The 15,087-nt window shown below is 46.2% G+C and overlaps 1 protein-coding gene and 1 long non-coding RNA gene across 2 annotated transcripts; both read right to left on the minus strand.

Annotated features, from left to right (window-relative positions):
* Positions 1 to 2,106: 2,106 nt before the first annotated feature.
* LOC135395758 (uncharacterized protein K02A2.6-like) lies at positions 2,107 to 4,159 on the minus strand. The gene is made up of 2 exons (XM_064626852.1): positions 2,303 to 4,159; positions 2,107 to 2,115 (listed from the first exon to the last, which is right to left on the minus strand). The coding sequence occupies exons 1-2, from the start codon at positions 4,157 to 4,159 to the stop codon at positions 2,107 to 2,109; spliced, it is 1,866 nt and encodes a 621-aa protein (XP_064482922.1).
* A 2,881-nt stretch (positions 4,160 to 7,040) lies between these two features.
* Positions 7,041 to 14,998, minus strand: LOC135394396 (uncharacterized). The gene is made up of 3 exons (XR_010422881.1): positions 14,257 to 14,998; positions 7,189 to 14,193; positions 7,041 to 7,111 (listed from the first exon to the last, which is right to left on the minus strand). It is a non-coding gene; the product is annotated as an uncharacterized LOC135394396 (long non-coding RNA).
* Between the last annotated feature and the right edge of the window lie 89 nt (positions 14,999 to 15,087).

Here is a 15,087-nt window from a genome sequence, read left to right on the forward strand (position 1 = left end):
CTTTGCACTTCTCGGGATTACTGTGGTAACACAGATTCTGTTTCACACTTCTCAATTGGAAACTACGCAAGTCTATTATGGTGTAGGTGTGAACAGGAACAGGTCCTGATAGGACCAGGATGGAAAAACGTTGGCGAATCATGCGGACGACACACCTAGGTATCTGTTTCTCGGTCCAAGGAATCTCCCAACTCAGCTTGTAAACACACAATAAGCAGTAAACCTGACGTAGCTGTAAAAAGAAAGGACACTTTCCTAAACACGTAGCACAGTTAATTTCCTGACAATCATTCTAATTCTAACCCGGCCCTTGAGTTCCACAGTTGGTTAGAGCCTTCGTAACTTTCATGGGGCATTCGTCGTGTGTGCAAACAACGACGACAACTACGAAAATAAGGATTGCTCGACGTGCCTATCTATCGTGGGCAGTGGCGTAGCCACGGGGGGGCTAGGGGGGGCTCGAGCCCCCCCTACCTGCCACGGACCGACTCACACAAATCGTGCAAATCCGAGAACATAATATATATATGGGGGGGGGGGGGGACTACTGTGACGATCGCGAAAGTTCTTGCAGTTCATGGCGTCTATCTAAGAAGCACTCTTGAATGGTTTTCAAAGTATGAGTGTGGTGTTTCATTAGAGAGGATGACGTCTAGTTGCACAGAGCCAAGCTTTATTGGATGCACTTGCATGAGAAGATAGTTACATTGTACGCGGCTAGCACTGCCGCTACAAAAGGCACTCCGGGCGCACGAGTGTGCTTCCTTTAATAGAGACAAACGCGATACGCCCCCAACACATGTGATCACTCAAGAAGCAAAACAACACATGGCCTTCAACTTTCATGACAGATAATGTCCTGAAAACAGATATCAGATATCACATCTCTTCCCCCCCAAGCAAAAGAAAGCAATGACTTTTACTTTAAACAAAGTTTCACTAAAGAGAGGCACGGTTATAATTAGTTCACTTGGTTAAGCACAGCTGTAACGATCAGGAGGTCTTCTGTTGCGCTGAGGGTAGCGCCGTTCCGTAGAGACCCTTGACGCTGTTTCCGTATTGTCCATTTCGGTGGCTTCGTCGTTTGTGACCGGAGTATCGTTTGGAAAGACCTCCTGAGGAACGGATGCTGCACTTGGCGATGCTGGAACGGACGGTACCTCCGAAGCAGGGTACGATACAACAGCTGGATGGAGCTTCGGGATGATGAATTGGGGCTCTGCATCAGATGGTTCCGTTGAGCCGTTTCTTCGCAGGTGGTCGACATGCCTTTTCCACACGAATGACCCACCAGGTGTTGATACCTGTAGACGGTAGGTTACCGGTCCTACTTTGTCGAGAATCTGTGCAGACAGCCACTTGGGTCCCGACCTGAAATTCTTTACATACACACGGTCACCAGGCAAGAAGGTACGTTCGTTCCCGCGAGCATTCAAAGTTTGTCTAAATTGTTTACGACGCACAATCACCTCACAAGAGTCAGGTCTGAGCAAGTCTAGCCGAGTTTTCAGATTTCTTCCAAGCAAAAGCTGCGCTGGAGATTGCTGTGTCGTTGCATGCGGAGTATTTCGATAGCTTAATAAGAAATTCGCTAGGCGAACATCCGGAGGTTTTTGCATGTCCTTCCGCAAGGCTTCTTTTACTGTGCGCACAAAACGCTCTGCTAGACCGTTACTAGATGGGTGATACGGAGAACACTTCACATGCCTGATGCCATTTTCGTTGAGAAAATGCTGGAATTCCTTAGCACAAAATTGTGGACCGTTATCTGTAACTATGGTGTCGGGCAAACCAAAACGTCCAAACATTTCTCTCAACTTCCTCACCGTTGCTTCAGTTGTTGTCGTTGTCATCTTGAAAACCTCTGGCCATTTTGAATGGGCGTCCACTACCACAAGGTAGAATGAGTGTTGAAAAGGTCCAAGAAAATCCAAATGAAGGCGACTCCAAGGTTTTGTGGGCCAGGCCCAGGGATGCAGCGGTGCTGGGTAGCTGGTGCTTCGTTGTTGCTGGCATGGGTGACAAGTACGAACTTGACGTTCAATGTCGGAGTCCACTGTCGGCCAGCAATGGTTGATAGTCCCTGGATGAACTTTGCGTAGAAAGTTACCATCCCTAAGAACGAACGAAGTTGCTTGCGATTTTCTGGCACTGGAACGTCTACAATTGCTTGTATCTTTTCCGGGGATGTCGAAACACCGTTCGCGCCAATGATGTGACCCAAAAAGCACAGTTCTGATTTCACGAATTCGCACTTGCTTTTGTTTATTCGAACCCCTCTGTCGCTCAAACGCTGAAGTACTTGTTCCAGGTTTTTCGAATGCTCCTCTTGCGTTCTTCCCATGACCAATATATCATCTAAATAGCAGACGACGTCGTTCAATCCTTTTAGCATGTTGTCCATAATTCGCTGAAAAAGCGCTGGTGCAGACACCACACCGAAGGGCAGACGGTTGACCGCAAATAACCCTTTATGTGTGTTCACAGTAAGAAGACGTTTAGATTGTTCACTCATCACAACTTGGTAATAGGCCCTACTGAGGTCGATTTTTGAGTAGTACCTTCCACCGGCTAACGCAGCAAGCATTTCATCTATTCGAGGCAGCGGGTAGCTCTCTGCTACCAGTTGAGGATTTAGTGTAACCTTATAGTCTCCACAGAGACGTATGCCCCCGTCTTTCTTCACGACGGGTACGATCGGTGTCGCGTATTCGCTTGTCTGTACTGGAGTCCAAACGTCATTCTTTATCAATCGTTCTATTTCCTTCTCAACAGCTGGTTTTAAGGATAGCGGGAGACTTCTTGCTTTCACAAAACGTGGGGTCGCATCTGGCTTCAAAATGAGTGTAGCACAGTCATTCGTTATCATTCCCACATCATCGGAAAAGATATGGCTGAATTTTTGCAGAAGGTGCGTCACGCTTCTGTTTTCAGCTACTTTCACTTGATGTAAACTTTGCCAATCAAGACGAACTTGCCGTAACCAGTCTCTGCCGATTAACGGTGGTCCCGCTTGGGGTAGCACGTGCAATGGAAGGACACCTTGAAAGTCCTTGTGATTAACACTGACGTTAACTAAACCGCAAGGAATCACTGTTTCTCCGGTGTACGTTTTCAGTTGCAACGACGTTTGAAGTAACTTTAACTTTGGAAACTTTTGCTTGAAGTCTTTCCATGAGATAACGGAGACAGCAGCTCCCGTGTCCAACTCCATACGCAAAGGCACTCGTTCGATTTCCATGTCAAACGTAATAGGTTCTGGACCTTTCATGCTGTTTAAAGACTTCAATACACTTTGCGTGGTCCCCGCATTAGGCGACAACTTCTTAAGCGTGTTTCGACTTGTACGCTTATGCTGATTATTTTGGCGTTTTACACTAGCACAGGCAGCCGCTATATGCCCAATTTTTCGACACTTGAAGCATGTTGCGTTTTTGAACGAACATTGGTGGGCTGCATGCCTTTCAGAACCACAACGATGGCATGTACTCTTCTTCACACTGGCATCTTTTTGCGTGCTGAATTTCTGTAGTCCTGACTCAAACGAATTTGGCTTTCTAACGTGGCATTCAGCAGCATTTCTCGTTGCACGTTCCAGAGAAAATGCTTTCTCTACCGCTTTCTTAAAGCTTAAAGAATCGTCTTCCGTGAACAAAGATTTCTGAATATCTACTCGTAGAAGTCCTGCCACAAATCGGTCCCGAAGCATTTCGTCTAACACCCTCCCAAAATTACAGTGTTCTGCCAGGTGTTTTAGCTCCGCAACAAATTCGGCCATCGTCTCATTCTCTTGCTGTGAACGGTTATGAAATTTTGCACGTTCAGCAATAACGGAGGGTCTCGGAGACAAATGGTCTCTCAGCACTTTTAACAACTCGTCCAGAGTCTTGGAAGCGGGCAATTCCGGCGAACACAGGTTCTTCAACAACTCGAACGTTTTTCCTCCCACAATGCTCAAAAAGGCGTCAACATGGTCATTGTCGGGGATGCGGTTGACACGAAGAAATGACTTTAACCGCTCTTCATATGACGGCCAATGAGAAATAGATTCGTCGAAAGGCTCTACTTGCCCTATTAGCGCCATGGCCCTGTGAGCGCTGCTTGTAGACATAGACGCAGCTGATGATATTCCGGAGGACTTCTGGTCTTCAGACGTCATGGCACCAGTCTTTGAATCCCATCCTCGTCGCCATTATGTGGTGTTTCATTAGAGAGGATGACGTCTAGTTGCACAGAGCCAAGCTTTATTGGATGCACTTGCATGAGAAGATAGTTACATTGTACGCGGCTAGCACTGCCGCTACAAAAGGCACTCCGGGCGCACGAGTGTGCTTCCTTTAATAGAGACAAACGCGATACGCCCCCAACACATGTGATCACTCAAGAAGCAAAACAACACATGGCCTTCAACTTTCATGACAGATAATGTCCTGAAAACAGATATCAGATATCACAATGAGCTTTTCAAAATACTTCCAATCTCGTGACACCACCTCATTGGTCATGACAGCCTATACATGTAATCGTACTGTGAACGTCTCAATAAACTATTTTCGCTCCTTTTTTTAATCCTCAGTTTGCAGTGTGCACAAGTATGTGTGTGTTGTCGACACAGGATCAGCGGGGGGGGGCGAGTTTTCGTATCGAGCCCCCCCTACCTTGGAGGTCTGGCTACGCCACTGATCGTGGGCACAGTAGGCGAAGACCGTGATCGTCGCTGCAATACTGCGGTGGATACACCAGCAGAAGTTCTGGCCGATGACAGAGAGCTGGGAACAAAGTGTGATGCGTGCGTGTGGTTCGTGCCGTCATTGCACAACTCTGCCACTTCACCAGCACTGCAGCATATAGGTACTCATTCGGTTCCTGGGGAGCACAGACGCCGCACAAACACTTGGACCCTTTAAATACCATGCCAATGATGAGGACGGTGCCCAGAAGAAGAACAGTCTCTGTTCGAAATATCGGCGGCTTCTGTCCTGAGGCAACTTCCTTCCTACATTCTACCGGTTCGCTGGATTTCTACCCATCTACAAACACTTGGATTGTTTCCTGCGTCGTAGTGTGAATGTCACGGGATTAAGTATTGAGCACTCCGATCATGAACGTACCTAAAGCAGTGGTCCTGAGGCTCGTTCTATTGCGCTAACGCAGCTGCGGCACGTACATCACCAGCGAATTGGAGAAGAAGGGGATCCGTCGAATATGGGCCGTCATCAAACATGTATATTCGTCACGGGAGCTATTACTAAAGGCATTTGAACAGCACGATTCGCCACTTCCGCGTTCCGAGTCCGCCATCTCCGTATGTGCCATCGCCTTCGTCTCCCTGACCTTGCTCATGCAAGCTGCAAGCCGCGGGGACTCCTCTGGCTCGCCGCGTTCTTATTGGTCAGATTCCTTGTGACGTTGCTAAAGATTCTCAGCAGGGAGTTCCGCTTGACGACCGCATCCGTCGTCTGCTGTAGCGCCGCTTACACACGAATTATGCAAAAAGTATTCCGTCGATCGGAATGGGACTTTCGGAGTCATGGTCAGTGAAGGACGGGGAATCTCATTTCACTGTGGTTTCGGAATCGATCTGTGGTCGATGCGACTGTCCCTTTAAAGGGACCGAAAAGTAAATATAAACCTATCGAAACTTTATGTTCAGCGAAAAGCTTGAACCTTCAAAAGTTCAAATATCAAAGAACTCCGCTGAAATCGCTGTAGTTTTTCTGTAATCGAATTTTCCGTAATTGCATGTCCGGGGACCTAGTAGGAAACCGAGCAGTCTGTCAACAATTGCATGACCCCGCGCCCCCGCGCCATCTGTCGAGGACGCATGTAATACGCGCACTTCCGAGCGCTTATCCGGCGAAAACGAAAATGGCAGTGGGCATTTGTGACCACTTTCTACGTCGAGAATGTCGAGCCTCTTGGACATGAGTGCGCTGGAATTCCGCATTCGAGAATTGTCGCTCACACAGAACTGTTGTTCGTGCGTTAGCGTGCTGGAAAGTGTGTTCTTCGCAGCAGAAGATTCCTCGTCCAGAGATTAATCGGAGTCATATTCGTCCTCAGCAGTAGCTCACCGCGCCGTGAACATGAACTGCTTTGTGAAATTTCCATGTATCAGGGAGAAGCACTTGTGTAAGCCGAAACAAGCGCTGTTTTTTCGTCGTCCAGGGGTTCATGTGTGAAATGCAAACCGACGGATACTACGGATGGGTACTACGGTTTTTGCTGCCGAGGGGTAGAGAATGCGTGTGAAAAGCAGACAGACGATTGCATCAGAACTAACGAATATTTCGAAATACTGTGCCTTGACACCGAAGTACTGCAAGTGTCTTTTACATACATCCGAGAAACCGAAGAGCATGGCAACATACACGGCAGCGCCGTGTGGTCTTTACGCGCTACTTGAACGGAAACCCCTTATTTCTTCAGGAACAGCATATTATAATTACTAGTTTGTTCCTGGAGGGTTAAGTAACCTGTGGGCATAGATGTATTTGTAGGTTATACTCATGTCTCAATTGAGTCTCATGTGAGGAGTAAGTAAGATAATTTTCATCAGTGTCATTCACTTGAACTGTGTTCATAACCTTTTAGTATACTTCTTAGTGACCATGTTTCCAAATGTCAACTAATAATTGAACCAAGATTGGGATCTAACACTTAATTAACTCTGTTTTGCTAAACGGAGTAGTACTTGTAACTCATTCATTATCACGTCACCCATTAGACGTCACCAACCGACATTTGTAAAGAAGGACTTGAGGGCTGACTTCAAGTATTATCAACCCTTGATCTGGTTTCAAAGTGAACCATGCACCATTGGTGTGCATAGTACTCCAAAATGGCTAAATAATTTATTGCATAGGTTCTCTGTTACTGTAATTGAGATGTACTTTTGTAAAGTACTTTTACAGCCCGGCAAAATTGAAACTGGCTTCAGTGTACACTACAAATGCATCGTAACATTTAATTGAAATATAATATAAGAGCAGAAGCAACATATTGTCACAACTCAAACTATATCTCTCTTTTTTATTGTCCAGGGATTTAGGAAACAGAGTAGGACTTCCTGCCCTCTGATGTTTTGACGTACTTGATAGAGTTGTAAAACCTGCAACAAAATAAACAAGAGACATATAAACAGTTTCGTCTTTCCCTTTTGAATTTAACAAGCTAGTTATATTTTACCATTTGTTCACTTTTGTATTCTCTGTTGGTGAAAAGATTACAGGAACAATAATGCTGCAGATCGAACAATGACCTGTCATCTTGATGAAGATCAGAACATTTCTTCAGCCTGCTAAGTGAGACAAAAGAAATGTACAATGAAGGTTGTACAAAAACAGCAAATCTCCGTCGATTAAAACTTTATATATGTAGATGTTACCACATCGTGTAGTTTCCATCCAAAAGTAGGACTAAGCAAGGTTGTTTGATAGGCTGTTGGCATGTCGATGTGCTATACCGTTACAGCACATCAATATAGATGAGGGGCAAACACAGTAGACAGCGTGATGGCTCTCAAACTCAAGTGAAGATTTATTCAACAGAACAAGAAACCGAAAGCATGAGTATAGAGAAAGGCAGTACCCATGCAGTGTATTGTGAACCACATTAATCTCTGAGAAGGTAGGATCGGAAGAGCAATAAAGAGAAATGACAGTTGCGTCCGAGATAGGGGAACTCTGCAAATTTAGGACCAATATGATGTGGTAACCTTGCATGGCTCACTGCAGCTCTGACACACATTGAACAATTCCAGTAGTGGGACTTCAAAGACAACGAACGTTTGCTGTTTCACTGGGCATTCAAGTGTAGAGGATGCATCTCTAGAAAATTAATTAGCGTTCCTTAGTCATAAAGTCACAACTACATCTCAACAGGAAGTATTCTTGTACCCTTCAAACAAGCTAGTAGTTCTCACCAGTTTCTTCTCCCCTTGTTGACGTCATATGAATATTCTGCACCTGTCCAAAGACTAAAAAAAAAAAATGTCACAAAGTCTGGAACACGTAACAAATCTAGTGCTTCCATCTGTGGACTTTGCATACCTGTTTTCAGCTATTTCTGTCATGTCAGTGCATGGATCACACACACACCCCAGACAACACGAAACTTTATTCGGACGTCCTAAAAATGTCCCAAAGTCCCAGGTCCCAGAAGTTGCGTTCCTGGGACGTGTCCCTTGTATTCTTTGCTAAGGAAGCCCCAGAAATGTTAGTCGGAGTGCGAAGCGGCGAAGCAGCGCGAGCTCCTCTCACTCTCCCAAGTTTTTGAGAGAAAGAGGGAAAGAGCAGATGGTCTGATGGTAGTGAGGCCAGGCCAGTCCTCCTCAGGTAACCGAGGATGCGGCTGTAGAGTATGTACCACTGCGCCAATCTACAACGTTGCAAGCTCATTGGCCCAGACTGTGTGCGCGCTCCGATTGGTCGACAACGTTTTGAAATCGCATTTTGTACGCGCGCATGTGTGTGCAGCGTCCCGGCGGCCGTTTCAGCAGTTTCAGCATAGTTTCGAAATAGCTCGCATCGGTCGGCACGGCGTCCGTCCTCTTGTGTTGTGTTTCGGTGATGTCAATCGGCAGAACAGTTTGTGATTCTACGCGTGTTGTGCTGTTCCTGGACACGACTATTATCCCACGTACAGTCTATCAACTACGGAACTGGAATGCTTCGTTGGCTGGTGCGGTTGGAGCGTGAAGAACGCGTTCGGGCGCCGTCGGATTTTGAGGCCTGACAACAAAGACAGGATTACGATTACGTGCCACACAAGCGTCTTTTCCGCTCTGGAAACAACGAAAGAAGATGCTCATCATAAAATCGGCCGGCAAGGCGTCCTCTTGTGTTCCGTGTTTCGATGATGTCAAATCGGCAGAACAGTTTCTAGAAGTGTTCGCTGGTTTATTCATGCGTCGATGTGATTCAACGTGTGTTGTGCTGCTCCTGGACACGACTATTATCCCACGAACAGTTTATCAACTCCGGAACTGGAATGCTTCGTGAGTTGGAGCGGTTGGAGAGTGAAGAACAAGCGCCGGCCCCGTCGGATTGCGAGAGCTGTGTTCGTTTTGCTTCAAGTTCCAACTTAGTTACAGTGCGTCAGCAACACAGTGGACTTTGTATTCACAGTGTACCCATGTATCAGATCTTTGAATCAGTGCTTTAAATAAATAAATATTTCTTTTAGCCAAGAGAACCTTCGGTTATTTTGAATATCGGGTAACGGCGGTAGGCGTGAAATCCGGTAGAAGTCGATGGTAGCCAGAACCGGTCGAAAGGTCAGCCAAAGTTAAGGCTCCTGATTGGCCGACTGGCATTGCATAATTTCTACAACGTTGCACTCTCATTGGTCGTGTGCCCAGTGTTGTGTGAATTATCTCAAACTATGGGCTCTATGGGGAGCTGTTGGAGCCTGGCCAGGCCTCCACAGCTCCCTGCATTTGCGGCAGTAGAAAAATAAAATTACGTCACGGTCACGTGGTATTACATCGTCAGGCATCATGACGGATGCCCATTGGCCGCAGGAGGATGCGCGCTCCGGGATTGGTTGATAAAGTTTCGAAATATCTGACAGCTCACTTTTCGCGGCCAGTCGGGCAGCTCCAAGCAAGGTCGCTGCGTCTCTGCGGCTCGCCGATGTCGGTTGACAACAACGACCAAAGAGGAAGTGTATGCGCGGGTTTGTTCGTGAGTTATAGTGACTCTGGCCATGTACTGATCTCCGATAAAGTGTCAACCTACGGACATTCTTGCCGAGTCGGAACTGGAATGCTTGGTGAGCTGACGCCTGAGGAACACTTTCGAGCGCTGTCGCATTTTCAAATACAGTGACTAAGAAGAGAGTGTTCGTAACGACAAAAGTATTTCCCGTGACTGTGTGACCCACTGTGCATCGCCAGAATGAGAAGAAGATGCTCATCTGTGAAACGCACGCACTCGTGGACTTCGCTCGCCTCCAGAAGTAGACTGTGTGTGTGCTTTGCAAGTTCGAACTTGGTTTGGTTGCTGTCTATTCAAGGAACGAAACGTCCTGTACGCACGGTGAATATATGAGTCAAACATTTGAGTTTATACGTTGCATCAATAAATATGTATTTAGCCTATCAAAAATGTCTTTGTTATTTTGGAATAACGGGCGCCAGGTATGAAAACCAGTAGAAGTCAATGGCAGCCAGGGCCGGCGGAAAGCCGAGCCAAACGGAGTGGTTGCTGATTGGTTGGCTGCTAGGCATCACGACGCATTTTCATTGGTCGTATGTCCAGTGTTGCCTGAATTATCTCAAACTATGGGCTCTATGGGGAGCTGTGGGCGCCTGGTGAGGCCGTGAGGCGTCCGCGCGACAACGGATCCCTGATGCCATTTGGTTTGATTGAGTTTCCATCGCATTTCCGAGCAGAATACGAAGCACCGCTGCGGTCGACATCAATCTTCTCGGTATGTTTACGTTTGTGGTAATACTTCCTGGTGTTTGCTCACGTTATGAGGACGAGTACAGACGTGTGTGTTGCTGAAACTGATCTTTGAAAGTGGCGGAAAGGCAAATTTCCGTTGGCATGTTCTCCATGTTGGCAGTGCGTGTGCCGGCCTATAGCTTGTGAGGTACAGGCGAGAGCAAGATGGCGAGTAAGGTATGTAGCCGATTCCGACATTCGAATTCCTTAAATGTGAAATTATGTACTGTTGTTTGATTAGCAATGATCTGGTCGCTCTACACAACATTTTTTGTCCGACTCGGCGCGTGTATGAGCTTGTGTGCGACAGCGCTTGGTTGATAGGACAAGATTCCTGGACTGTGCAACACATAAATTAGGTATGGGTTTTGCAAATATTGAGTACGTTTTTGCTTTGTTTCCAGACTGCTTGACAGAAGGTCAGGGTGCTTCTTCAATGATGCCACCCTTGAAGTTCAGCAAGCATTCAAGCAAGTTCAGCATGGTTGCACAGTGCAGGTTGCACCACGCACGACAAGTTACTGGGGGAGTGCAACACACAGTGAATCTGAAGGAGGACAGTGATGATTGTTGTATGCATCGGATATTTTTTCGTATTACTTTCTGATGGGGATTTAGTGATGCAATATTTATTGTGTGTGTTTACAGTAGTGATCTGTGATGAAGTAGGCCAATAGCAAGCTACGATGCTTGATGCAACCCTGGTTTTATACTCTGGTAAGTGCAGTGACGTTTCTGGGAGAAAGGCGGTTGGGCTATCGCACCCCCCAAAAAACAACAACATTAGTTTATGCATTGCATTTCTCCCCTCCCCACTACGCGCTCCGACAAAGGGTCCACCCTCTCTCCTAGCCAATGGTCTGGATCCGCCACTGCCTTAGCTATTGAATTTATCACTGTTATTATACATGTAAACTCGTTTGGGGAACTAATGAAGGACAAGCGTTGATTATGTCGGAACAAGTGAGCATTTTCTGTTGTTTGATGACCGTAATCGCTTCAGCAAGGTTCCTCTCAAACAGCATCGATCAGCACATGTCCTGATCGATGCTGTTTGAAAACCTCTACCATGTTGAACGCGGTAATAACAATAAGGCTAGAACCTCTGCAAAGCTGACGTGCTGTCCAGGGAAGCCCGCTTCGAGTGAATGCATAACGTCCCAATAAGGACTCCTAGAAGCCCAGTAGAAATCACAATGGACGTCCCTGTAACATTTAAGCGACATCCATCGGAGTTTCATAAAGACGCGTTTCGGACTTTTATTGAACCAAACTCGCACATCGCTCGGACGTCCTCAACATCCGCAGAGGGACGTCCCAAAGACATTCCTCGGATCATTTTGTGTTATCTGGGACACGAAACAGTTTTGCGCCACTTCAACACTGGAAGGCCCCTAAAATAAAAATTGTTGATGTTGACAATGTTGAGTACGGGACAAGTAGGATAACATAAGTTAAATGGAATACGTCGTCGCTATATTATAATTTATACATGTGTGACGCCTGTACATACCTAAGACGTTGTGTTGAACTCGTCACCTCGGTGAAGCAAAATCACTGGTTACTGAACGGCAGTTTCCTTCGGACGTCTTCGCAATTCGCCTTCTACGGCATCTTCTTAGTCATCGGCAGCAAAATGAGCTCAGCACACACGACACGACTGCGGAGGAGGAGGAGGAGGAGTGTCGTTGGGAGGAACCCGAGATGTCTGCCTGCCTGATTAGGCGGCATGTTTCTCGGGAAGGGTAAGGTGGTGGAGAGGAGGAGAGGAAAGGGTGAAGTGGAAGACCGAGCGGAATCCGCTCGGGGGGAGGATAGCTGTGTCCATGGGCCGACTTCGGGGGAACTGTGCCGGCATACGCCTATTACACATCTGAGGGAAACCCAGGAAAAACCCCAGACGGCACAGCCGGCCCGCGGATTCGAACCGCGGACCTCCCAGTCTCCAAGCGCACGCGTTGCTACATCTAATAACCGAGTGTTTCGAACCACATTCGTTTTCGCGCACTCTCCTCTTGAATCTTGTGGTAGAAAACGCCCGCCGCCGATGGTGAACGAACATGATTTTTGCATCCCCGCACACCAAAACTATACCAGGCATATTTAGGCCTCTCGAATAATTGACACAACAACCACGAACATGTCATTCACTTCTCTTCGCGCGACCAACACGACCACCCACGAAGTAAACAATAAACGCGATAACACAGACGGCCTCGCAGATGGCGCGGCGGATCGTAGCTCGTAGCGGCGAAGTAGCTGAACGCTTTATTAACGTAAAAGCTATGGAAATGAGCGTCATTTTTAAAATGGTGTTTAGCTGTAAGATAATGTGCGTCAGCTTTGTTCTCTACAAAATTAACTCTCACGTGGTAAGGGTTGACCAATCCCTGGGAGCCCTGGACCTGAAACCCATTAAGTTGCTCTTTTTCGCCGTTCGCTGGCAGCACCGTCCATGTTCCGGCAATCTTCAAAATATTTATACGTAAAAAATATACGGAATTCATAAGTAATGCTTTCTGTATCTTATCAAACAACGATGTTGTGCACGACAGTGGGCAAAAATATGGGGGTTATTTTTCACTTTTCGGTCCCTTTAAGCAGTACTTTATGCGGATATAGTAACTTTGATAGTACAGACTTCATGCAGTTCTCTGTATGGTCTCAGCACGCAGCAGGTGTTGAAGCGCACTTGTCAGGTGTGGGACCTGCCACTGAGTTTGGCGATCACGGTATCTTGCCTGGATCAGAACACCTGGATGAACACAGCTGCTTCGACAGAACGGGGCAGATCGTTCGTTTGAGGTCTGACGCTGTGCCCACCAAGTTCGACTTCCCAGAGCACCTCCAAAAAGTAATAATGCATGCATCATATGTAGAGGCCAGATTTATATGCACTAAAAGCTGGTTGAGCACATATGCATGAAAAAGTCATTATACTTGCTCAATATATGCACCTCTAGAAATGCACTTGCATGCATTTAAAACATTTAACAAATTTGCTGGGGCAACAGGATCTTACATTATGCAGTGTACAAAAAGCATGCAGAGTTGAAAGTATGTATTTGCATGAAAATTTGGCCACTATGAATCATGTTCCCTAGTTATAGTTCCAAGCGATGGTTGCTGACTAGAACCAGTACTGCATGAAGGGTACCTTATGCTGCAGCTAGTCCAATATACGAAAACACTCCTGAATTATGCATTCACATGCAGTTAAAAGCCACTCCATATTGCATAGGACAATATTAAGATGCATGAAAATTTGTATTGCAAATTTGCATTTGAAAAAAGTACTGCACGAAAATTTTGCCCAACATAACTCATTTGTGAGATATACTAACACACCAGCCACAGTCTTTTTGGTGCGTTCCAGAATGTTTACTCAGACAATAAATAATTTTTCAACCTCGAACGTCTACTCTTTATTCTCCCTGCTTAGGATAACTGACAACTGACGAACACAAACATTTTGCAATATCTGCCTTTACATTTTCACACAGAAAGTGCAACCAAGCATGCTGAGATTGGGGAGCTTCTAACGAGAGCAGTCTTGCAACATATCTCATCAACATCACTGCTGCCCAGCATCTTCCCCAGTTTGCAACAACATATGTTTGAATGCAGCCCAAATGAAAACCATGTGATCCGTCTTATCAAAGAAGTTTCCCAGTGCTACAGCAGGATCAGACTGTACTACCTTGCCAAGGAATATACAGAGAAGGTGACAGCCAGGCCTCATCTGCGAAAGAAATCGTCAAGGTTGATCGTATTTAACAACCAGTAATGCACACTACTCGCTTACCATGGTTGACTGCTTCAAACTTGCTTTTGTAACTGGACTTGTGATACTTCGATGTTGGAGACCTTGCTACTTAGCCTTTTTATGGCTTATTCACTCTACCTCTAGTCATTTTGAACTGTATTTACCGCCATTTACCTCCCCAGTGCACATATTTCTAGTCGATATGTTTTTAGCGTCATATAGCCTTTATATCACATACTTTATCTCATTCTAGTCCTTTGGAAGTGCTTTAGTGCCGTTCGGCATTTCGTGTCATAACTAGTCATATCTAAACTTACTGTGCAAAGCATAATGTAATGCAAGCATATTAAGGTGGTTTCATAAACAAACGTGCCAAACATTGCTGAATGCCAAGAGTCAATTCTGAGAATACTGCTCCCTGGCATTCCACACCCCCGAGCAGAAAGGAAATGGGAGAAACACGAGAAGCAACACGCTGACCGACGACAAAGGAAACGTAACACAACAAATACAACACCACACAAAACCAGCAAATCACATAATCGTAGTTCAAAGTACAAGACTGGAACGACACGCGCACACACGAGTACAGCATAGACAGGAAATAACATGTATGTGACGCGATTTCACACAAAAAAACGTAAGGAATCCAATCACGAGGAATTTCTGCAGCGATCCGTGGCAAAATTTTAGCGAAGCAGCAAGGGAGGCGCTCGCAAAGAGCAAAACTTGTCACAGCTTACATGCATTCCTATGGGCTGTAATCGCTCTTTTTTTTTTAGCACCGCAATATGGCGGCCGGTTGTCGTACCTTTTCCCGCGATACCCTCACCCATCCGCTATCCAGCCTTTATACATAGAGATCAGTGG

The sequence above is a fragment of the Ornithodoros turicata genome, chromosome 5 (assembly GCF_037126465.1).
Source record: "Ornithodoros turicata isolate Travis chromosome 5, ASM3712646v1, whole genome shotgun sequence".
NCBI classification, from domain to species: Eukaryota; Metazoa; Arthropoda; class Arachnida; order Ixodida; family Argasidae; genus Ornithodoros; species Ornithodoros turicata.